This window comes from Ceratotherium simum, chromosome 15, assembly GCF_057802395.1.
Source record: "Ceratotherium simum simum isolate JZ-2026a chromosome 15, ASM5780239v1, whole genome shotgun sequence".
NCBI classification, from domain to species: domain Eukaryota; kingdom Metazoa; phylum Chordata; class Mammalia; order Perissodactyla; family Rhinocerotidae; genus Ceratotherium; species Ceratotherium simum.
Genome location: NC_141914.1, coordinates 48,908,083 through 48,934,022, shown reverse-complemented (window position 1 = coordinate 48,934,022; position 25,940 = coordinate 48,908,083). Strand labels below are relative to the sequence as shown.

Genomic DNA, 25,940 nt, shown 5'->3' with positions numbered 1-25,940 from the left:
CTACAGAAATGGGAAAAGATAAAATTACATCCCTATCTCACATGACACATGAATTAAATTACAATCGAATGATACTATCAAATTATGAAAGGCCAAACTTTAAAACTTTTAGAAAAAATATATATGGTAATATCTGTATGATATCAGTAGAAAAGATTTCTTAAACATGGTATGAAAAGCTATATTTGCTTCCTAGGGCTCCTGGACCAAAGTGCCACACACTGGTGGCTTTCAACAACAGAAATTTATTTTCACACAATTCTGGGGGCCAGGAGTCTGAAATCAAGGTATCAGCAGATTTCTGAAACTCTGGGTCTCAGACACTTCCTGTGAGACTCTACTGGGTAGACTCTTTCCTTGTCTCTCCCTAGCTTCTGATGATGACTATCAATCCTTGGTGCTCTTTAGCTTGCAGCTACATTACTCCAATCTCTGTCTCTGTTAGCACATGGAGTTCTCCCCGTGTGTCTCTGTCTCTGTTTCCAGATTTCCTTCTTTTAATGAGGACAGTGGTCATATTGTGTTAAGGGCCCACTCTATTCCACTATGTCCTTATCTTAACTAATTATATCTGCAGCAACCCTATTTCCAAATAGGGTCACATTCTGAGGACCTGGGGAGTAGGACTTCAACATATCTTTTTGGGGGACACAATTCAACCCATAATAAAAGCACGAGCCAAAAGGAAAGGACTGATATATTTTATCACATTAAATAAAAAGTGAGCAATTTATTCCTGTCTTCTGTAAGATATGTCAGATAAAAGATATCATGAAAAAGAGAAGTCCTTTTCCCCATTGTTAGTAATCTTGGTACTATAAAACAAAGGTAAGTACTCGACAAACAAAAACTACATACTTCAACAATTTTTTTTATTGAAAAAGAAACATATTTTAAGATTTTAGTATAAAAATATAAAGTAAAAATAATTCTTTTTCCCATCCCTAAGTCATATGTCCTCAAACATTTCAGTCTTTTTCTTTGGGTTTTAAATCCTGGTTGAAAAGTTCTTCTCCACCATGAGATTACTTTTGAAATTCTCCAAAGTTTTTTCAGTGTAAGGGGTAAGGCAGGGGATATTTCTTTCTTTTTTTCCATATGACTAAGTATTCATTCATTCAGTCATTCATTTATTCACAAATATATTTTGCATGGGTATTATGTTCAGGTACTGTTCTAGGTACTGGGGATGCAGATGTAAACAGTACTAAACGTTCTCTGCTATCATGGCTCATATTCTTGTGAGAGGAGACAGGCTTTAAAAAACAGAATAACAAATGAGTAATTCGTTAGTATGTAGAGCTTGATTAGTGTTATGGAAAAAGTAGTGTAAGGAGGGTCAGAAGTGCCAGGTGTCTCAAGTACGTTGCAAATTTAAATTTGAATGAGCCTTTTAGAAAAAGCCCTATTTGATCAGAACACATTTAAATGAACATTTGAGCATACATCCAAAGAGTATAAATTATGCTGTGGTTAGGAATAACAATTAGAAGAGATTAGACAAATCCTCCAACTAATTTTGTTTCTACAACTGGTTAAATTACATGGTGAAATGAAATGTTTTGTGCCATGATTTTGGAAGATAAAAGTAATTGCTGTTCTTCTGGCAGGGGCAGGGGCAGATAAATGATGCAACCTTAAGCAGATATATACTTGATATTGACATTTGGCAGTGGAGGAGTGGGGGTGGGGTGGAGGGGTGGGGGCAGATCTTTATTTGTCTCTTTTCTGCTGATTTACCTGTGCTTGTCATTTCCACTTTTACCATTTCTCCTCCTGCTCACATGAGACTACATTCCCTGATTTTTATTAGCTGATCAGTCATTATAGAGTCTTTTATCAAAAATACCTTCAGCACTTTTGGCCAGTTTGACTTTTGGTAGTGAAAAGCACAAGCCATTCAGAAATAGTTCCTTGTTCACCAAACATAACTTTGTTTTTTTAACAAAGTGATACTATTTTGAGTGGAACTTGCTTATTTCCATCCACCAGATCCAGGTGTATGAGATGACTCCTGCAAGGTCCTGCACAGCACAAACTCCCTTTGCAGGTTGCATATATTGACAGAGATTGGCTCCCCTGACCGCGACCTCTTACTGGTGCCCTTTTTCTTTCAACTTGGAGAATGTTCTGCCTTTATGGCAACGTGGAAACTACTGATGTGATATACTACTTAAGAGATGGATCGTTATTCTTTCTTCTGGAATCTTCACGAGAGTAGATGATAAAGACAGAAAATGTTAATTGCTACATAAGTGTTTGGAAACAGAATCGTCTAGATTTCTGCTAGCAAACCGATATCAGGTAGACCCCTGAAGGTTCTGTTGGCAATTTCACTTTCTTGGAATAATTTGGTCACTTTTCAGAGATATTAAAAAAGTGTATGTTGCAAAGTCTTTTGGTGGGACTGCTTTGCTCAGGCTGCCTTACTTTGTCATATGGTGGGATATTTTCACAGTATAGCACCCTGAAAATGAAATGTTACTTTGAAGGCACTGTTTTTTCCTTGCAGATTATTTAGCCTATTAAAAAGGCCCCGAAAAAACTGGCTTCTTGGTCCATGTCAATCAAGTGCTCATTAGTTACAGAGACAAAAATTCTGTCATTTTCCTTAAGCTCAAATATTCCACCTTGATAGATGGAATAGAGTCCATATTCGGAATCTTTAGACCAACAACTATTTCTAGCACTTTTCATCAGCAGAATAGGGTCAGGATAGTCTGTGTTTTTGTAAATATATTGTACCATCTGTTTGTTTCTCTTTCTGTTCCCTTCTCTTGCAACTGTTCCCAAAATTTCCTCAGGTTCCTGAAATCGAAAGTATGTTTGGGAATAGATGTAATAAAACCCCGTTTGATGGATAACCAGCTCTCCATTCCTCAAGTGCAAATTATTCAGGAATGAATGTCCTTTTCTTGATGTCTCCCAGGAGTTTATTTTCTGGCCCAGAGCTTTTTCATTTTTGGAGCCTGGATGAAGTTTAGAGAAAAAGAAAGTTAAAAGAAGGGAGTTTGTAGCAAAGCAAAGAGTTTCCTAATAGCTATGGCTAGCCTATTTTTCGGTTGGGATTGTAAAGGATTTAAATTCTAGTCATACAGAAATCTGTAGGCTCCTGTATAATTGTGACATGTTGGGAGTCCGTTACCTTTCTGTACCTCATCTGCCACTTATGTCACATCTGCCACACTCAGCTCTGAGGATGGTTCACTCAATAGCAATCTTTACTCCTGAGCAGAACTTCTGTCCTGAACTCCTGCCTCCCTTCCTGTGTTGGTGAGCTCAAATGAACAACACAGAAGGAAACCAAAAGAAACATATCTATTTCTTTAAGCCTAGAGCTCAAAACATCTTGCTATTCCTTTGGGTCTCTTTGGGTCCCTCCTTGGTCTTTCTCAGCAATCCAGAGCCAAAGGCACCATCCCAGCAGAAAGCATCTCTAGTCCACAATAAGACAGGGCACCAAGTTTGGCAAAGAGAGCCCAGATTTAAAGATCTTCAGATCCTTAGATCTTTAACTCCCAAAGACTTTGAATGAAAAAGGGCCCTACCAAAATATGATAGTCCTTCAAACTTTGGGCTCATCTCCACAGTTGGTGCAAAATTTAGTTTTTTAAGACTTTAAAATAATTGTAATATTTGTTGATGTTTGGTAAACAGTAACATTGTAACAATGATCTCAATCGTAGTCAGAACATGTCAATCATTTATAAAACCTGAGTTCAGGAATACCAGAAAGGCAACTGTGCAGAAGCAAACAAAAAATCCCCAACAAATTTTTCATCCATTAACTGAGGCCTGAACTTTCTTTAACTTGAGAAACAGCTTTTCATAATAAAAGCAACTACTGATTGAGTTCTTACAATACACTGGCATTTTGCATGCATTAGTCTTCACTGTTTTATGAGTTAAAGATTATCTCTACTTTGTATATGAAGAAATTGAAGCTTGGTTTGGTTAAGTAATTTGTTCAAAACTGAGGCTCGCCTGGCGGCACAAGCGGTTAAGTGCGCGTGCTCTGCTTCGGTGGCCCGGGGTTCGCAGGTTCCGATCCCCGGCGCACACCAATGCACCGCTTGTTAAGCCATGCTGTGGCGGCGTCCCATATAAAGTGGAGGAAGATGGGCACAGGTGTTAGCCCAGGGCCAATCTTCCTCAAGAAAAAGAGGGGAGGATTGTCACCGGATGTCAGCTCAGGGCTAGTCCTTCTCACAAAAAACAAAACAAAAAAGCCCAAAAAACAAAAAAACATATATCTAGATGAGGAGGAACTGGGATTCCAACGTAGGTATTAGAATGTAAGACCCATGCACTTAGCTACAGCTCTATATGGACACCTGTTTTACAGTTAAAAATTAAGCTTGACATATTTGGCTAAACTATATGAAACTGACATTTCTGTAAGTGAAAAATGGTCACATATTAGCAAATTCCTGTGGTTCAACTTAATACTATACAAATGCCACTAGGAGGGCTTTGTGACTCATGGTGAAAGTAAATGACTGATTTAGAACCTTTGAAGAGGAGGAAGATTCGATGGATGTGAGAGAGAGAAATTACTAAGAAGAAGAAAAGCAAAAATGGGGGCATGGGAAACTCAGAGACCAAGTTCTCCCACCTCATGATTTTCCTGAGGCCAGTTATGCCAGGGCAGTAATTAAGCTATTCACCTTGTAGTCTTGCTTCTGAAAAGAGTCAGTGTGAGACCTGATTACCACTGAGCACTTTGTAGACAGTCATAACACATTTCAGGTATAAGTTAAAAGAATAAACTCTCTGGAACAAATTCTTCCACTGCTTTCCTTTAAACCAATATTCATTATTTTTCTTACGTGGAACTGAGACTGTGCTTCTTCTCCGACTGGTCCCAGTTATGTGAGCTGCTACTTTCTGAAGACCTCTTTCTCTTACTTCCGGAGGAATATTTTGTTGCTTTTCTAAAAGAGAAATGACAAAGAATCATCAACGTGTGTCAAACTACTTCTCAAATACATTGCTGTCCACAGCTGTTGTCAATCAGGCATTGTAAGCACACTGGGCTTCCAAAACTGATTATATGGGTTTTCATAAAAACGGCCTACATTTTAGTACGATGATGAGTCTACCTTAGCTTATGTTCCATTTGAGAAGGACTCTAGACGGGAGGAATAAGCAGTAACTTGGGTATGATTTATTGGGATCTCAGAGGTAAGGTCCAACTAGAATATAAAAAGTGAAGATTCTGGTCCTTTTCCAAAAAAAATAAATAAATAACTGTGGACTCATAATAACCGTGCTGAGTCTTTTAAAGTGCATAAATAACCAAGTATTGGCAAATTTCCACTTTGAGTTATATATAGAAACAATCAGCGTGATACCAATTTTTGTCATCTCAATTATTTTTCCTCTTTGCTGGCTACCACTGGTTCTAAAGAAGTAGCCGTGATAACAGTTGTCCATCGATGCTACAAACTGGTGTCCAGTAGTCATCCCCCCACCTCCCAAAAGGAATATGAATTGACATACTGGTCACGATAATCAGTGTATGAGCATATATATGGCTGATTCCCTAGATCATAATAAACACATAACATTTATGGATCACCATCTGAAGTACTTTGGAGCAGCCTTAAAAAATACAAATTCAACAAACTACTCTTTAAAAAAATCAGCTCAAACTTCCCAAGTGTGCTTACATTGGTTGTTAAGATAAATTATATTCTTTCATTAAGCAATGATCACCAGGGACAAGGCACTGCCCTACACCCTACAAGTGCTGCAAAGATTAATCACTGATTACACTGACTGATCCCTCAAGAAACATACAGTCTTTTAGAGAAGATATGAATTAGAAAGTGAAAATTTACCTGTGAGAAATAGAAATAAAGAGTGGTGGGTGTTCAGAGAAGGGGAAGACTCCTATTTATTGGAGAGCTGAGGTCAGGAGAGGTTTGTGCTAAGGCTCTTTCATTCACTTACTCAAACAAACCATTGTGCCCATCACATCTATGCCAGTCACTATTCTAGGGACAAGTAGAAAGAATTATAAACAAATGAATGCAAAAAATTGTTTGAGGTGCAAGGATAATTCTCTGAACAGAGTGAGGATCGGCTGGCTTGGGGTCTAGATCTAGAACGAGATCTAGAACAAGGCCCAAGGCAGGATGCACAAAGCATTCCTGGGACACAGGCATGGGAAGAGTTCGGTTTCAGACTTGAATGAGGAGCCAAACTATAGAGAATCTGAATGTTAGCCTAAGAGATTTGGATTTTATAGGACATGGGAAGACTCTTAAAAAGTTTTGGGGGCCGGCCCCGTGGCTTAGCGGTTAGGTGCGCGCGCTCCGCTGCTGGCGGCCCGGGTTCGGATCCCGGGCGCGCGCCGACGCACTGCTTCTCTGGCCATGCTGAGGCCACGTCCCACATACAGCAACTGGAAGGATGTGCAACTGTGACATACAACTATCTACTGGGGCTTTGGGGGATAAATAAATAAATAAATAAAATTAAAAAAAAAAAAAAGTTTTGGTCAGGGAAGCGAAGAGATATGTGTTGTGCTTTAAGTTAACCTATCTAACACCATGGTTTGATGTATAGGAGGTGAGAGGGCTGGAGAATGGCAAGTTACCACACCATCATAATTGATCAGGACTGAAAACAGGAGGCTTTAATCCAGGCTAGTAATAGAGGGAACTGAAAGGAAGTGCTACAATTCCATTGTGGAGGAATGAATGGGAAATGAGAATCGCTTCCATCTATCTGGTATTAGTTACTTATTCAGGATGGGTAGGCATTCATACAATACTGAAGACCAAACTTGGCGTGGGCATGCATAATCAATTACGCATTACTCTCAGGATGCTCAGCTTTCAAGGTTGATGTGTCCATTTACCTTTAACCTCCACTGTTAAATAATTCATAATGCCTTGCCTGCCCCTAGACCTTAACATTTTGTTTTTAAATATTCAACAACTGAATCCAATTATAAATATCTCACATTTGAGGTCATTGCAAGTATATGGACAAGCCTAGATTTAAAAGCAAATTCTAGAGAGGAAATTTCCTACTGACTATAGCAAATACCTCCCAGAAAAGAAACCTGTGAATATGTATATTGGGTGTCATGGATACATCTTGGTGTACTGAGAAGTATGTGATTTCTACACCTTATTGGGATGAATAAAAAAGAATACTTTTCTCTTAACACTGAAAATAGTGCATGCATCTACTGTAGACTATGGATTTGGTGTGCCTCATCAGAAGAGGTGGAGTGTTCAATATTCTGACTACCATCTTTGTCTTCGGGGAAATGACCAAAGAGAATACTTAGACCCTAAGACCAGGTCTTGTCCTTAATAATTAATAGAGTCAATTTAATAAAGGAAAATGGGGGCTGTCAAGTGATGATGAAGCTTATCGTGTTGGAAAATGATAGCTGAAAAGTAGGAAGACATCATTAACAACACATATGTTAAAAAATCGTTTCTTCTCTCCCAGGCTGGTGCGCCCCAGGGCTATAAGTCTCTGGTATATGTATTCAGGCCTGTATGGCCATTAGTGTGGGATAATGGAGCTATGGTGAACCGAATGTGAAGTAGCAAATTTAATTCAGTAATTTATTTACTCATGCATTCATTCAAAAAATATGTTAAGAGCCTTCTATGTAGAGAGAGATGGTGGTGGCATAAGACTGTGAATTTACTAACTGCCACTGAATTGTGCTCTTTAGAATGGATAATTGAATGTTATGTGACTTTCATCTCAATCAAAATACACACACACACACACACACACACACACACACAGGCCAAAAGTGGTGCAGGTAAGGGCTGGGGGTCAGAGGGGATGAAAGAGAATCTACTAGGCTTGAGGCATAGAGTTGGGTGCTAAATAGAGAGAGGTGAGAGAAACAGACCTGTTTTCTGTCTTTGTGGATCTTTAATCTAGTAGGGAATCGTACAGCACACAGATAAAATATCTATAAAAATAAAAGGAAGTGAACAAGATAAGTGTGACAGAAATAACAGGGTGTAGGGAAACTCACTTAGAAAGATGGCCAGGGAACGTGCCTCTGAAGAGATGATAATTAGGTGACAGAGATGGAGGATGAGAAGGAGCCAGTTTTGTGAAAAGCCAGGAACTGAAGAAGCCCGAAGGAGGACCAAAGAAGCCAGCCTGGGCAACAGCACTGAAGGAGGATGGGGATCAAGAGCAGGCTGCTACCCATGAACAGGGTGATGGCCAGAGGGTGGGGACCACAGGATAAGAACTGTGCGTGGGCAGGAGTCTTGGGAAAGACATGACGGAGCAAGAGGCTTTTGCAAAAAGAAAGACATAGCGCCTAGTGGTGGTGGGAAGCATAGAAGATGGGTAACTTTGGGGCCCTTGTTTATCTCACTTCTAGCCACGTTCCAGAAAGGATTTAGATGGCTTATTTAGAACACACTAGAAGGTAAAAAATAAATAATTGAAGAAATTGAGGTGAAAGGAAAATCCACGTTGGAAAAAAAAGATTTAGACGAAATAAAGTTCTGACCATATATGGGCCATGGATTTGGTTCTGAGCTTTCTAGCTCCAATGCAAAAATGAAAATGAGACGGGGAGCAGCAGTCAGAGGTGGGATGTGTGGATGGGAGCAGAGAGAAAGAGGATGGAGAGCTGTTCACCCTGTCATGAAATTGACAGTAGAAAATTAAAATAACAAAAAAATACTACCTGAAATTGTAGGAAGAGATTCCTCATAGGTTCTCAAAATCATCTGCAAATAGTATTGAATAAAGCTTGTTAATTTCCCTAAAAATTTAAACTGACTATAGAACATCTATGGCTCTTCTTGCTGATGTCTACCAGGAAATTTCCACATATGATATCAAGGAAGCTTTCAATTGTTCAAGGATAGCGTTTATGTGTTAGAGTGGCTGCTGGTATGAATACCGAGGCAGCTGTCCCTACATGGTGATTGAAGGACGGTCCTCTGTCTGGGAAAGTTCTGTGTCTGCACGAAGTCTTTGAAAGGCCACACCTGGAACAGCACAGGAGAAAGGAGCCATCTGCCAATTAGGTCAGCCTAAAGTCCCCAGGCCTCTTTGTGGCTGATGGATGTGTCAGCCATGTCACTTCACTTTCTCTGTGTGAGGTGTGTATTTCTGCACGCATGGATGTGTATGGGTGCACTGTGTAGTAAAGTCTTGGGGCTATAAATTATTGCACAGACCCAAACCTCAAGATACACACACACTTCCTCTCTCTCATGATGCCCGCAGACGTACACAGCTCATCAGGCTGGGACCTGGCAACGTCACGTCCTTCTTTCATTTCTGAGAATGTGGCTGAGGCATTCTTATCATATTTTACCACTTTTCCATATCTTTGCTAAACATCTAGTGTCACCTTCTTTGTTACTAACCAGTAGGGAAAACCAGTAAGAGCAAAAACTGAGCTTTTCTATTAAATGGGCAGACTCTGACTTGGCTCATCTATGGCTTCTAAATTCCCCTCCATTCAGTTTTGTCAACCCTGAGGTTTTGCCCATCACTGCCCTCCTTTCCCATCACTGCTGTTAATTTTGCAACTGCCAGAAACTCCCCTTCTCTGTACTCCCACCCCAAATCAGAAGCTCTCTGCTTCTCCCTCTGCCGCCAGCCTGACCCCAGATAAGGGGGGGACCGCCTGTAGTCCAGTGGGCACTGGTGTATGGGAAGGAAAAGCGAGAGGTGGCCCCTCATATTCTCTCTCTCTCTCTTTTTCTTTCTCTCTCTTTCTCCCTCTCCCTCTCTCTCTCTCCTTCTCTTTCTCTCTGTCTCTCTCTCATTTCTCTCTCCCTTTCTCTCTCTCTCTCTTCTTGCTCTTGCTCTCTCGATCTCTCTCATTCTGGGACAAAAAGGAAGGAAGGAAGGAAGAGGAGCAGCAGGAAAGGGAGAAGGGTATTCCTGCAGTGTGGGAGGCAGAATAAAAGAAGGATTACAGTATGATCAGACAGCCTGGATTCAATTCTGTCAATTACTACTTTGCTCAAGTTACTTAACTGATGTGAACTTTAATTTCTTCATCTATTTAAAAAAAAAGAGGAAAGTAATAATGATTCCTTCCTCACAGAGCTGTTGTGAGGATTAAATGAGATAATGTATGTAATGGACATAGGATGTTTACTGGAAATAGTCTATTCAATTAATGGTGCCTGAAAAAAATGGGGAATTCTTTCCCCAGCTACACTCTCCCACCCCTCTGTGTCCTCTCCTAGTTTCTCTCTGATCTAGTTAGTGGCAGGATGTGGGAATGGGAGGGACAGGGAGAATGGCAGGAAAGAAATATGTAAATCTGTCCCCACTACTTCTCTCACCTCCCCCCTCCAGCCCCAGCATCCAGCCCCTTCCTCAGTCTCCAGATTTCTACCCTAGTTCTGAGTTTCTCTCCCCTACAACCTGTGGGTTTGCCACCCCTCTAACCGCAGGGACTGCAGAGTCCCATTCCTCAGCCTTCTCAGGACTCTTCCCCAACCCAGGGCCTTTCCTGTTCCTGGTAACTTGGGGCACTGGAGTCACGGGTGCTTCAGTACAGCTCGTGTGCAGTGGGCGCCCTGCCCAGGCCATGCTTCCAGGGTGGCCATGGAGCAGATGGTTTCTAGGACTCACAGAGGGGAGTCTGATTTCATTTCTCATAGAAATAGCATCAGAGGTGATGTCTGGGCTCTACTGTGAGGACTCCTTAGGGTTATAAACCAGAGCCCTAACCACCAACATTACACCGTTTCTATGCAAAGACATACCAAACAATAGAGCAATACATCCTCCTCCTACCCTGGGAATGTCCCTATTTTAAAACAATGATGTTCCTTCATAGTTTACAGACTATTTTCATATCTGTGTTCTCATCTGACCTTTCCAGGTAGGCAGAAGGTAAATATTATTAAATGCCGTCTTACAAAGAAGGAAGCAGCCCGGAAAAAAAACTTGATTTGACATGTCACATTGCTGAAAGTAAAATTATGTAATCACATTTAGTAACATAAACTTAGCTAACATAATGTTTCTGCTAGGGATCCTGTGTAAGCAAATTCCATACACAGATAGAAATATTTTGTAATTTGTCATTTACGAACTGTAAATTGAGACATCTTCACCTTTAGTTTCTTAAAGTATCTCTTTCTTCCCTCTTCCTTTCCTCTTTCTTCGTCTCTATATGCATACAAAAATAAATATCTATTTAATTCCAGAGATCAACAATGCGGGAAGAACAGAAAACACCATTATTTGGCCTTTTTTGGCTTCTGAATAAGAAAAAAAATCACACACGTCCTTTATTGTTGACCTTGAACACACTGCCCTGTCTATGCCTCAGTTTCCACAGTGTGAGACATAAAGGTTGGACTAGATGGGGAGGGTCTCTGGAGTGGACCAGGAGTCGGCCAGGACCCGCTGTTTGGTGTGTTCCATCTTTTCCTAGTTCTATGAATTTGGGGGAAATCACTTAAACACTCTGGGCCTCAGTTTCCTCCTTTGTAAAATGAAGAGTGTAGACTTGATGACCTTAAATCCTTCTCCTCGACCCTCTGTGCCCACTAGGGGAGTTACCTGGTAGCCCACCTACCTTTCTAACAAACTGACGCAGCTGCCACTTGACTTGCCAGCAGGGATCGTTCATACTCTCCTCATCATTGGGGTCCCAGTAGCTGTCGTCTTCATTTAAGAAACAGGCAATGCCACTTTTGGAGTATTTGTTCTGCATCTGGGTTGAGATGGAATATAGCACAGTATTATGCACAGGCGCTTTATATTTTTGTTCATTTAGGAGTTAAAACAACAGAAACTGATGACAGATTCAGAGGAGTCTTGGCACCTTGAATAAGCTTATGGCTTGAAAGTAAGCATGCTGTCCTTTGTCCTTTGAATAAAGGTAAGCAGTTGGATGTGGTGGAAAGGATACAGGTGTGGGCCAGCCATCCTGGGTCACAATGCCCTTCACTGCCCCTGCCGTTAGACAGCTGTGTGTCATTCAACAAATTGCCTCTTCTCTTCTGTGTCTGTTCTTCATTTGAGTTTTGAGCTGGTTTACGGTGGTGATCTTGGAGGCCCCTCCTGGCTCTAACATAATGTGGATCTCATTCTAAAGCTGGAAACCCACCTAGGTACAAAGTAGGCAAGTCCATTTAAATTCCAGGATCCTAAATAAAAAAGTATTCAAACACTTTGGGGTGCAGAATGTGTTCTGTTTCTTGATCTGAGCTTTGACTGTCTGAGTAGATTCTAGCTATTGGTGTGATTTCTACTCCTCTGGATGGCAGAACCTGGACCACATTGCCACTAGAAATCTGCAAATTGCCTCTTAAATGTCCACACTAGCTGGCGATTTACCTGCAGAGACTTGAAACACCATTTGAAGGTTTGTGTTCTCCTTCTGGATTGAGAGTAAACATTTACAATAGCCAGATCCTTGTCAGCAAAGTCTTTGCTAGATATTAAACACACATGCCCACATACATGCATGCATGCACACACACAAACACACACTCATGCACACATACACCCCAAACCATCCAGAACACTTCAGGCTAATAACTGGTTAATCTTACAAAGGAAAACGCTAAGTCCATGCAAGGTCGGAAATTTTTTTTTTTTTCCTGTTTTTGTTTTTGACAACTGGGATTGAGGAGATGTTATTTCCCTGTACAAATCTGCTGAATTGCCTTTTCTCTGGGGAAATAAAATGTTTCTAATTATAACTTTCACTGCTACAGAGCTAATTTTCTTCATTTTATTTGAAGCAGGGAAAAGGGCAATTTTTACCTGTTACTTGAATTTAGGGGACTCCAAAGCTTGAAGGAAGGATCAAACTTAGTGGTGACCTGCTCCTTTCTACAGAAAGACAATCTCACTCCTAACCAAAATAATTTAACAGTTTAAGAGGTCCTAGCTAGAGTCACGAGTTCTGTACTCAGCCGTGTACCCTTTGGACATTGGTCAAGATCTCTCAAGTGCAAAAGCACAAACCTGAGTTAATTAATTCCTTTCACACATTCTGGCATAGAACATTCATTTACTTTTAAGTAAATGTTTATTTTCTCTCTTCCTTTTTTTAATTACAAGAGTAAAACATTCTTCTAGCAGATGTAGTGAGGATGGCAGCTGGGGCCACCTGAGTTGAGATATGACTGGCAGTGGAATTAGGCAGCACTCTTTGCCCCTATCCACCCCATCTTCTTCTACTGTAGACATCTCTATGCACCTCCAATTTATATGGCAGCTCAAAAGACTTTCTGAGGAAGAAACTCAATCACACACGGGTTAAAAATATGAGAATATGTTTAGCAAACTGGGGGAGAAGATCAGAAAGGAAGAACTGGATTCAGCCCCAAGGCCTAAGGGTGGTTCCAGGAAGAGCAAGTTAGTTTTATCAGACACTGTCCCAGCCCAGCCAGGATGGGTGTGCCTGGACAGGAATTGGTTTGGTGAAACTGAATAAAGAGGCTCAGAAACTTCCATAACTTGTTGGGACAAAAAGGTGTGCATGACACGGAGGTGAGGGAGCAATTTGTCTTCTCACTTCACAGCAGTCGGAAGCTGTCTCAACATGAAAGGGATAAGAGTGTGGGAGGCTAGGATGAGGGGGAGGAGAAGGCGGAATTGAGAGCTGCCTGGAACCAGCCAGTAATGGTAGCTGGCAGCCCCTGTGAACTGAGGTGGAGTTAGAAGAATGGAAGTGGAGCGGGGCCAGAAGCAGGGCCCAGCCCAGGCCAGTACCAACTGCTGGCTGGTGCCTCTGGATACCCTTTGGGGCTGTTCCAGAAACACTTTCAGGAGGTGGGAGAGAGAACCTTAAAAACTGAATAAGGTCCTAGGTGTACATGGGAGGAAGGTTGACAAGCTAATGAGACTCTATTGTTACCCCAAATTTAATGAAGCCTAGAAACACTGAGGATACACGGGCAACATGGAAAATATAGAAAAGTAAAGAACACTTTTCTAAAAGTAAAACAAACAAAAAACCCATTAAAATTACCCTGCCTCCTACTTAACCCTTGGATGATCTCTCTTGTTTACAGGATTGAGATCAGACTGTGTGTGGGCAATTTTGTGATGGTTGTTTTCTCTTAAGACTATATGAAAATGTCATGTTCTTTAAATCTGTATGAAAATAATATAGGATAGCATAGATATTTTTATGACATTTGCTATAGAAAATTTATAAAATATAGAAAAATAAAAAGGAAAAAATGCACCCATAATCCTACCATCTAGAGATCACAATTGTCAACATTTTGGTGTTTCTCCCTCTAGACATTTTTATGCATAAATATTGATTTCTGAACAATGGAAACCCAGAAAGAAAGCCCCAACCATCCCTCATCTTCACATGTTTCTTGCATTATCATATTTGATAGTTTCTTCTACAGACCTTGGCCAGTGCTGGTGACTAGACGCATGGGTGAGGGGGGTGCTGTGGTTATTTCAAGAATAGTTAATGATGATTAATCTGATGTGTCTCTCTGCCCCCTTCCTTTCCACCTGAAAGCATGAATTTCCTGCAACACATCTCAAGCTAGAGTTTTCTCGCGCTAACCACATCTGGGGGTTGTGTGTGATGTGTGCGCTATTCTCATTTACATGCCTCCAGAAGGAGAGAGAGCTTTTGCACCAGGTGCCTGCTCTTCTGCTCCAGAAGCCCTTGGTTCTGAGAAGTGGATTTCCACTGCATTTACTGTTTGTGCCTTTGCAAACATGTGGCTATTTAGGCCAGGGCCAACCAGTCTTTGGCAGGGCTTGAGGTCAGCAGGGTGGACTCCTTTGCTGGCTGGCTCAGAGACATCAGGGTGGCAGCCCTGACCCACTCTGCTGCCCAGACATTGGTCTCTGACAATCACTTTCTGCAAACCACAAATAGCATAAAGGATCATTTATGGAGATTGGTAGATAAGGGTCCCGTTCTCCTTTCTCTTTCCCATCTATGATGCCACAGTGATAGGCAGTCCCCTTGTCATAAAACTTTCTCAGAGAGACATAGGCTTGAGAGGCTGAGTCCATATTTATTGTTCATGTTTGACGGTTTACAGGCTTATTTGTGAAGGTCCAGTCCAATGTTACTCAGCCCTCCTTAACCCATACTCCCTATAATGCTTGCTCACTATATCTTCTGCAAATTTTCACTAGCCAAAGTGGAACCTGTGATCTGTTTTAGGAAATTAATACTTATGTTGAATATGCTTTTCCAAATTCTCCACAGACACCCAAGGAGGTTCAGATTCATTTTCCCTTGCAAAAATCCCCGATGAAGAGGGTGACAACTTCAAAAGACCTCTCAATACTAATTACAGTTACAACTGGCCACAATTTATTGAGCACTTGTTTAATGCCTGAGTTCAAAATTGCGCTTTACCTTTTACTAGCTTTGTAATCTTGGACAAATCACCTAACTTCCTGAGCCTTGGTTTTTTTACCTATAAAGTTGGGTAACTATATTTACTTTACAGTATTTTTATGAGGATAAGGATGAAATAGGGCAATACCTGGCAAAGTCTCTGGAACACAGTATTTGCTCAACATCTGTTAAGTCTCCTCCCTTTCTGGGACTCTCAGTGAATTCTTCTACCTGTCTATATACCTGTATGTAGACATATGTAACTATGCAATCAGCAAAAATATGTGCAAGTAGAGAGATGTCAAGAATTATTTGATATTTCCATTTTATAGTAGAATTTAAAAATTTGATCATATATATAGACAATTGCATGAGTCAGCTCAGTCAAGAACCAGTTAATTCAGTCTTAAAATTAGGCCAACTTATATGTAATGTGAGCAAATTGAAGGAACAACTTGTGTATAGAGAGACAGACTCACTCTGTTTATGCTGCAAAGTTAACAAAGGTTAGGACATGCTGGCTCCAAATTGGTAAACACAGCAGTATTCCAGGCTCTCATGCGGACTTAGAACCAAAGGCATGATTATAGTTACACTGATTTATTTCTTACAAATATACAGCCTCTTCTAAATGCGCCCTACGACAAAGCTCACTTTACTAGTCATCTCATGGTAGCCATCATTTTCATAATTACTTGCAAATCAAACAAGAATCTTCATCCATTTGCAGAGGAAAAATTTCCAACCAGTTGAGATAAACAACTTTATACTCCATGGGGTATATAAACTGTTTCCTTAACAGATAAACACTGTGGCTTTTACGCAATTTACATTTTTCTGAGACCCTGAGCCAGCTGTGTTTCCTAGCCAGCTGGCAGATTCCATGTTGCCTTATCCTAATGTTGCAGGATGCAGTGTGCTTCACAAGGTGCAAATATATTAACCCCATGGACACTCTTCTGTAGAAGGAAGAGCATGACCTAGGTGCCCGAAGACCTGGGTCCAGCTCTGCTGCCAAAGCCCTGTCTGAGCTTGGATAAGTAATTTCTTTGGGTGTCTCTAGTCTTCTTATCTATAAAATGGGGGGTGTCCAAAGTTCCTTCCAGCTGCAGTTCTCGGCTATATAAGATACAATCATATAGTATGTTAATTACCATATACACAAAGAAATATGCAAAGAAGCCAAAAGCTGAGTTGGTTTATTTTCAGCAATTTTGAATTCATACTTCCAAAAGTTTTACTTAGTTGAAAAATACACAAACTAGAATGGCACAAAGTTTTTTTCCCTGTCAAATGTACTTGGATTTGTACCTGGACCATCCACAGGTATAGAATGGTAGTTTTATTTTCAATTATTTTATCATGAACAGTAAAACGCTGAGTCCATCTGGCAACCTCCTCGTTACAGACTTTACCCAAGACATGCCTGTGGCCCCGGAATAGGCAGAATGCTGGTCCTTTTTATTCTCACTACTGCCAACACCGAAATGCCACAGATCTAAATCTAAAACATATTTCAAAGGTCTGGTTTACCCTGACCCCATGTCCTGGAGGAAAAAGGGAAATCTCCAAGACTTGGTTCTGATTTTAGTTCATATGTGTATTATTCTACCTGCTGACTTTTGGAAGTCTGACTTGTCTATATGAAGGCCTTCCTCTTAATACTTTAAGATATTTAAAAGAAAGAGGTGAGAGGAAGAGTCTGATATTTGTTAACCGCCCTGAAGTCTAAGGAACAGCAAACAGTGCATAAAGAGCATTTCTGTCTGTGCAAGCCCCAAGTCTAGTTTTCTGCAATGTCTGTCTGAAAAATCCGCTGGGATTAGCCACATCTGGAGCACAAAACAACAGCGTTGTTGTTAGTGATTCAGAGCCTGACTTTGGGTAGAGCCCTGACTCTACCCTGCTCCCTGTGTACTAGAAGGACCACCACATTTGTGAAGGCTGGTTATTCATGCAACAAGCACTTCGTGAACACCTACTCTGTGGGAGCTCTGTGCTAGTCCCCGAGGCGTAATGGTGAGCAAAAGCAGACCCGTCCTGCCCTGCTGCAGCTACCCCCAAGAATTAGAGTCAAGAACTACAAAGCATTTAGCAGAAAGCATGCCATGAGTTGTAGCAATTGCTAATATCATAAAACACATATACTGCTGAGGACAAAAAGCTCCCTCAGGAGTTCTGCTGCCTGCAGCCGCTAGCAACTGGTGGAGCCAGTTCTGTAACTGTACTTTGTTCACATAATCCTTTCAACTTATACTTTCGCAAAGTCCTCAGTAATTATATGCATTAGCAGTTAGGGTCCACAAGCGGAGAAAGGGAGGATTTTCTTCTGTAAAGTCTTCACAGAGGAGCAAACAGAGAGGCGGTTAAGCGGAGGGCTGCTGAGAGCCTCTGTCAGAGGCGGTGCGCATTGTACTGACCTGTTTCAGCTCGTTGGTGAAGTACAAGTAAGTCACAGCCACACAGAGGGCCTGCAGGAGTACTGTGAAGATCAGGATCAGCACGCAGGTCTGTCCGGGGCTGGGGCCCCCTGCGGCCGGCATCATGGCCATGATCCTGTCAGGGACTGACTGTTGCAGAGAGAGCTGGGCAGCAGGTTATTGCCGGGGAACTAATGATGGGGGTGGAGCCCTTCTTAAGTTTCATTTAAAAAAACAGCAAGAAATGAAACTGAAACCACCTGCTGGGGAAGCCAGAGGAGCACTCGTCATGTTCCTGGAAACTCTCTCTGTACCGCAGCAACATCAGGGACCAAGGAGGTAAAGTTTCGCCGGAAAGATTCTTCAAAACTGAAAGGGCTATGTGAGGCTTAAGACAAGCAGCTCCTTCTCCAGTGCTCAGGGCCTTTTGGGTCCTGAGGAGGTGCCTTTGCCCAGCAACTGTGCCAATTCCTAGGCTCCCCTGTCACATGTGATATGGAGGAGGAAGAGCAATGATTTGAGGAATACAGAAAACTCTCTGCCCCCGTATAATGTGGGTGAAATAGGTAAAAGTCTGAGCCATTTATCTGGGAGTCAACAGATGTGCATTCTAGTCATTCTTCTGCCGTTTTCTAGCTGTACACCTTGACTAAGTCACTCACATTTTGGTGCTGTAGTTTCCTTACCCACCAAGCAATAGGATTTACTAAGGGGTCTTTAAAATCCCTAAGATTTTGATCATTTTATGATTCTATCATTGCCTGATCATGCAGAGATAATAGAATTTCATTTCTCTACCTAAAGGCAGTGTGTCCAAGACCTCTTCTGACAAGACGTCAATAGCTATAAAACAGAAACTATTATACCATCACCAGCTGTTAGCTAACATGTTGATTTTGGGGGCAATTGGGGAGTGGTGTGGGTTGATGTAGTAGATTTCATTATTGTTCCCGATTCTTTATCCCTCTCTCTATTCATGCTCATTGCCATGTACTTTATAGTTCATCTCTCTAGAGTATATATTTCCCTGCATCATTGATGTTGGACTTGGTCTTGGGACTTGGCCATTGGGATATTAGTAGACCTAACATGAGAAAGCTTGAATTATAATTGCACAGTTAGTCTTGCCTCCTTGACGGCTGTCATTTCCATAGGAAGACAAACACTGGGTGATCCAAGGAGAATGAGAGATGCATGGAGCTGAGTTAAATCCAACCTAACATTTTGGAGCCAAGGTCAGCTGAACACAGCCTAGATCAGCTGATTCTCAGGTAACCCACAGACAAGTGAGCAAGAATAAATAATTGTTGTTTTAATCCACTGAGTTGTTGGCTGCAGAGCATTATTGTGACAGTAGATAACTGAGAAAGCCTAGGACTGGGGAACACTTAGGATACTTTTAGCTGCAATTAACAGAGAATGCTACTTAAGAGAGCTTCAATAAAATTTCAATTGGTATTTAGTGTCAAGCAACTGAAGCCAATTCAAACAAATTTAAACAGAAAAAGCAATTTATTAAAAGGATATTGGGGGACGAGTGATGTCAGCATCATGGCGGAGTGAGCTTCCCCCAGTGAACTCTCCCCTTCTAAGACACAACAAAAAGGACATTCATATCCCAACAGAAGCTATTCACACAACACAGGGGACGTCTGAGGCATCCAGGCAGCCGTACACTCGAGGACTGAGGTGCTGGAATCCCCAGAGTAAGTAGAAGGAGGTAAGAGGAGCTCCCTTCCTTCCCTAAGGACTGCGACCCAGAGACTGAGACCATGCAGCTCTCGGGGGGTGGGGGGAGGGGCGGCTCGCCGGTGAAAATCGGCAGTCTCCAAGACCCCTCACAGCCCGTGGGGATCCCCCTATGAGGGAGCGGAACCCTTGCAAGGGTACTTTAACAAGCTAGCCCCTCAGGAGAGCAGAAAGCAATAGCGAGGTGAGAAACCTCTGAGATTGAGAAGGCGAAAGTAAGCACCCCTCCCCCACCTGGCCCACCTGACCGGCGCTTCAGCACAGTGGTGCTTCAGCTCAGCCTCGTCCCCAGAGGCAGTGGCCCCCAGGTGCTCGGGCCGACCAGCGGTGGGTCGAGCCTGCACCCCCACACCAGAGGCAGCAGCAGCGCAGGCCCCACCGAGCCACAGCCCCAGCTGCCCTGGCTGGACCAAACCATGGCCCCAGCTGCATCAACTGGACCATGCCCCCCCCCAGCTCCTTTGGCTTGACTTGCCCCTCCCCCTGGCTCCAGCTGCTTCAGCTTGGCCTGTGCTCAAGCTCCAGCTAACTTGGCTCCAGCAACTTCAGCCCACCACACTCCAACTCCAGCTTCTTTGGCCCAGCAGAGCTCCAGCTCCTCCTTCTTCAGCCCAGCACACTCCAGTTCCAGCTTCTTCGGCCCAGTGGCCCTCCAGCTCCTGCTTCTTCCGCCCAGCGGCACTTCAGCTGCAGCTGCTTCAACTCACAGGCACCTGAGTCCCAGCTGCTTCAGCCTAGCTGCGCTCCAGTCCCAGCTGTTCCCACGCTCCAGCTCCAGCTGTTCCCACTCTTCACCCCCAGCAGCCTCCACTCAGCCACACTTCAGATCAGCCAGGGGCCAATGAGAGTGCCCATGGATTGAGCAGGGTCAGAATACACAGCCCTTGACCCCTATCCAGTGGCAGCAAGAGGAAACTGCGACCATATATTTTCACTATGAAGAAAAGTAAGCCAACACCGACAGGCACTATGCAAAAATATATTAAATCTCCAGACCAAAAGGAAAATGACAAGCACCCAGAAGTCAACCCAGGAAGCACAGAAATGTATAACTTTAATAACAGAGAATTCAAAATAGCCATCATAAAAAAGTTTAACGAAATACAAGAAAACACAGAGACAATTCAATGAAATCAGGAGTCTCTTCACAAAAGAGATTGAAACTATAAAAAAAAAAACCAATCAGAAATCTTAGAGATGAAAAACACAATACAGGAGAAAAAGACAAATCTGAAAGCCTTAAGCATCAGAGCTGACAATATGGAGAAAAGAATTAGCAATATTGAGGACAGCAATGCAGAAATGCTCCAGATGGAGGAGGAAAGAGAACTAAGACTACAAAGAAATGAAGAAACTCTCCAAGAAATATCCAACTCAATTAGGAAATCCAACAAAAGGATTATAGGTGTTCCAGAGGGAGAAGAGACGGAAAAAGGAGCAGAGAACTTGTTCAAAGAAATAATAGCTGAGAACTTCCCAAACCTGGGGAAGGAGCTGGAAATACCAGTGAATGAAATCAATAGATCTCCTAAATATATCAACACGAAAAGACCCTCTCCAAGGCATATAGTAGTAAAGCTGGCAAAAGTCAATGACAAAGAAAAAATATTAAGGGCAGCTAGACAAAAACAAAAATAACATACAAAGGATTTCCTATCAGGCTCTCAGCCGATTTCTCGACAGAAACTTTACAGGCTAGGACAGAGTGGAATGATATATTCAAAATTCTGAAGGACAAAACCTTTCAGCCAAGAATACTCTATCCAGCAAAAATATCCTTCAGATATGATGGAGAGAGAATAATTATCCCAGATGAACAAAAGCTAAGGGAGTTCATTGCCACAAGACCCCCACTACAAGAAGTGCTCAAGAAGGCCCTCATCCCTGAGGAAAAAAAGAGAAAGGGGATTCAAAGTTTTGAACAAGGAGGAAAATAGGTCAACAAAACCAGAAAAATTGCAATCCTCTATCAAAATAGATTAGCAAACACTTAATTATAAAACCAAAGATCAAGGGAAGGTAAGCACCAAAAATAAATATAACCTCATCATGTTAAACATGAACTCACAACACAAGAAAGAATAAGATGTGACAACAATAACTTAGAAGAGGAAGAGGAAAGGGATCGGATTGACTTAGTCTAAGGGAATAAGAGGCCATCAAAAAATGGACTATCACATCCGCAAGATTTTTTATACAAACCTCATGGTAACCACTAACCAAATAATCAGAACAGAATCACACACGATAAAGAAAGAGAAAACTAAGAGAACCCCCATACAGAACTACCAAACTGAATTGGTAGTCTGAAACACACAGGACGAGAAAAAACAGAAAGGCAAAAGAACAGGAAAAAGAGCGATAAAATAATAACAACAACAAGCCCCCATATATCAATAATCACCCTAAATGTAAATGGACTAAACTCTCCAATCGAAAGACACAGAGAGGTGGGATGGATTAAAAAACAAGACCCAACAATATGCTGCCTCCAGGAAATACATCTCAGCTCTAAGGACAAACACAGACTCAGAGTGAAAGGATGGAAGACAATACTCCAAGCTAAAGGCAAACAAAAGAAAGCAGGTGTTGCCACACTTATATCAGACAAAGTGGACTTCAAGATACAGCAGGTAATGAGAGACAAAGAGGGGCAATATATAATGATAAAAGGGACACTCCACCAGGAAGACATATCACTTTTAAATTTATATGCACCCAATACAGGAGCACCAAGGTACATAAAGCAACTATTAACAAATCTAAAAGGAGATATTAACAACAACACAATAATAGTAGGGGATCTTAACACCCCACTCTCACCAATGGACAGATCACCCAGACAGAAAATCAATAAGGAAATAATGGACTTAAACGAAAAACTTGATGAGATGGACTTAACAGATAATATAGAGAACACTCCATCCAAACACAGCAGATTACACATTCTTCTCAAGCACACATGGAACATTCTCGAGAATAGACCATATGTTGGGAAACAAAGCATGCTTATATAAATTTAAGAAGATTGAAATCATAACAAACATCTTTTCTGACAATAATGCCATAAAGTAGAAATCAACTACAAGAAAAAAACCGGGAAAGTGACAAAGCTGTGGAGACTCAACAACATGCTACTAAACAACCAATGGATCATTGATGAAATTAAAGGAGAAATCAAAGCATATCTGGAGACAAATGAAAATGAAAATACACCATATCAACTCAAATGGGATGCAGCAAAAGCAATCCTAAGAGGGAAACTCATAGCAATACAGGCCCACCTTAACAAACAAGAAAAAGCCCAAATAAGCAACCTCAAACTATGCCTAACAGAATTAGAAAGAGAACAAACAAAGCTTAAAGTCAGCAGAAGGAGGGAAATAATAAAAATCAGAGCAGAAATAAATGAAATTGAAATAAAAAAATCAGTAGAAAGGATCAAGGAAACAAAGAGCTGGTTCTTTGAGAAGATAAATAAAATTGACAAACCCTTAGCCAGACTCACCAAGAATAAAAGAGAGAAGGCTCAAATAAATAAAATTAGAAATGAAAAAGGAGAAATTACAACAGATACCACAGAAATACAAAAGATTATAAGAGAATACTATGAAAAACTATATGCCAACAAATTGGACAATCTAGAAGGAATGCATAAATTCTCAGACTCATACTACCTCCCCAAACTGAATCAAGAAGAAATAGAGAACCTGGATAGACCAATCACAAGTAAAGAGATTGAAACAGTAATCAAAAACCTCCCAAAAAATAAAAGTCCAGGACCAGATGGCTTTTCTGGAGAATTTTACCAAACATTCAAAGAAGACTTAATACCTATCCTTCTCAAACTATTCCAAAAAATAGAGGAAGATGGAACACTTCCCAGCACATTCTATGAGGCCAACATCACCCTGATACCAAAACCAGACAAAGACTAAGAAGGAAAACTACAGACAAATATCCCTGATGAACATAGATGCAAAAATCCTCAACAAAATATTGGCAAACCAAATACAGCAATACATTAAGAAGATCATATACCATGATCAAGTGGGATTTATACCAGGGACACAGAGATGGTTCAACATCAGCAAATCACTCAATGTGATACACCACATTAACAAAATCAGGAATAAAAACCATATGATCATCTCAATAGATGCAGAGAAGGCTTTTGACAAGATCCAACATCCATTTATGATAAAAACCCTCAACAAAATGGGTATAGAAGGAAAGTACCTTTACATAATAAAGGCCATATATGACAAACCCACAGCCAACATCATACTCAATGGGGAAACTCTGAAAGCCATCCCTCTGAAAACAGGGACAAGACAAGGGTGCCCACTCTCGCCACTCTTATTCAACACAGTACTGGAGGTTCTGGCCAGAGCAATTAGGCAAGAAAAAGGAATAAAAGGAATCCAAATAGGCAACGAAGAAGTGAAACTCTCACTGTTTGCAGATGACATGATCTTATATATAGAAAACTATAAAGAATCCATTGGAAAACTATTAGAAATAATCAACAACTACAGCCAAGTTGCAGGGTACAAAATCAACTTACAGAAATCAGTTGCATTTCTATATACTAACAACGAACTAACAGAAAGAGAACTCAAAAAGACAATCCCATTTACAATTGCAACAAAAAGAATAAAATATCTAGGAATAAATTTAACCAAGGAAGTGAAAGAACTCTACAATGAAAACTATAAGACATTATTGAGTGAAATCAATGATGACATAAAGAAATGGAAAAATATTCCATGCACTTGGATTGGAAGAATAAAGATAGTTAAAATGTCCATACTACGTAAGTAATCTACAGATTCAATGCAATCCCAATCAGAATCCCAAGGACATTCTTCACAGAAATAGAACAAAGAATACTAACATTCATATGAGACAACAAAAGACCCCGTATAGCTAAAGCCATCCTGAAAAAGAAGAACAAAGCTGGAGGCATCACAATCCCTGACTTCAAAACATACTACAAAGTGATAGTAATTAAAACAACACGGTACTGGTACAAAAACAGACACGCAGATCAATGGAACAGAATTGAAAGTCCAGAAATAAAACCTCACATCTACGGGCAGCTAATCTTTGACAAAGGAGCTGAGGACATACAGTGGAGAAAGGAAAGTCTCTTCAATCAATGGTGCTGGGAAAACAGGACAGCCACTTGCAAAAGAATGGAAATAGACCATCTTCTTTCACCATACACAAAAATTAACTCAAAATGGATCAAAGACCTGAAGGCGAGACCTGAAACTATAAAACTCCTGGAGGAAAATATAGGTAGTAAACTACTCATCATCAGCCATAAAGGGATCTTTTCAAATTCCATGTCTACTCAGACAAGGGAAACAAAAGAAAAAATAAACAAGTGGGACTTCATCAGATTAAAGAGCTTCTACAAGGCAAATGAAACCAGGATCAAAATGAATAGGGAACCCACCAGCTGGGAAAAAGTGTTTGCAAACCATATATCCAACAAGGGATTAATCTCCATAATATATAAAGAACGCACACAACTGAACAACAAAAAAACAAACAACCCGATCAAAAAATGGGCAGAGGGAATGAACAGACACATCTCCAAAGAAGATATACAGATGGCCAATAGGCACATGAAAAGATGCTCAATATCACTAATCATCATGCAAATCAAAACCACACTAAGATGTCATCTTACACCCGTTAGAATGGCTATAATCACCAAGACAAAAAACAACAAATGCTGGAGAGGCTGTGGCGAAACGGGAACCCTAATCCACTGCTGGTGGGAATGCAAACTGGTGCAGCCTCTATGGAAAACAGTATGGAGATTCCTTAAGAAATTAAAAATAGAAATACCTTATCATCCAGCTATCTCACTACTGGGTATCTACCCAACGAACCTGAAATCAGCAATCCAAAGAGGCTTATGCACCCCTATATTCATCACAGCACTATTCACTATAGCCAAGACATGGAAGAAACCCAAGTGTCCCTCAACTGATGATTGGGTAAAGAAGATGTGGTATATATATACCATGGATTACTACCCAGCCATAAAAACAGACAAAATCGTCCCATTTGCAGCAACATTGATGGAACTGGAGGGTATTACGTTAAGCGAAATAAGCCAGACAGAAAAGATAAACAGTGCATGATTTCACTCATATGTGGAAGATAAATCAACACACGGACAGATAGAACGGTTTGGTGGTTACCAGGGGCTAGGGAGGTGGGGGGTGGGCACAAGGAGTGGAGGGATGCACTTATATGGTGACTGACAAACAATAATGTACAACAAAAATTTCACAAAGGAAAAAAAGGATATTAAAAAAAAAGGATATTAGGTAGTTAGAATCTTGGTGGAGGTTGCTGGAAACTTAGATATGGAGCTGTCAAATCCAGGAGCAATACCGAAATCTACCCACACAGTCATTCTG

The 25,940-nt window shown here is 41.1% G+C and overlaps 1 protein-coding gene across 1 annotated transcript; it reads right to left on the bottom strand.

The window, feature by feature from the left end:
- Window positions 1–855: 855 nt before the first annotated feature.
- TNFSF10 (TNF superfamily member 10) lies at window positions 856–17,930 on the bottom strand. Its single transcript, XM_004424731.3, has 5 exons — window positions 17,749–17,930; window positions 11,564–11,701; window positions 8,693–8,735; window positions 4,830–4,934; window positions 856–2,969 (listed from the first exon to the last, which is right to left on the bottom strand). The coding sequence occupies exons 1-5, from the start codon at window positions 17,878–17,880 to the stop codon at window positions 2,518–2,520; spliced, it is 870 nt and encodes a 289-aa protein (XP_004424788.1). The 5' UTR covers window positions 17,881–17,930; the 3' UTR covers window positions 856–2,517.
- Window positions 17,931–25,940: the final 8,010 nt, after the last annotated feature.

Coding starts and splice junctions, on each gene's coding strand:
- TNFSF10 (XM_004424731.3), bottom strand. CDS start 17,880: ATGGCCATGATGCCGGCCGCAGGGGGCCCCAGCCCCGGACAGACCTGC. Junction 4,935..8,692: donor ATCTCTTCCTACAATTTCAG/GTAGTATTTTTT, acceptor TTTCTCTTTTAG/AAAAGCAACAAAATATTCCT. Junction 2,970..4,829: donor AAGCACAGTCTCAGTTCCAC/GTAAGAAAAATA, acceptor AACTTCATCCAG/GCTCCAAAAATGAAAAAGCT.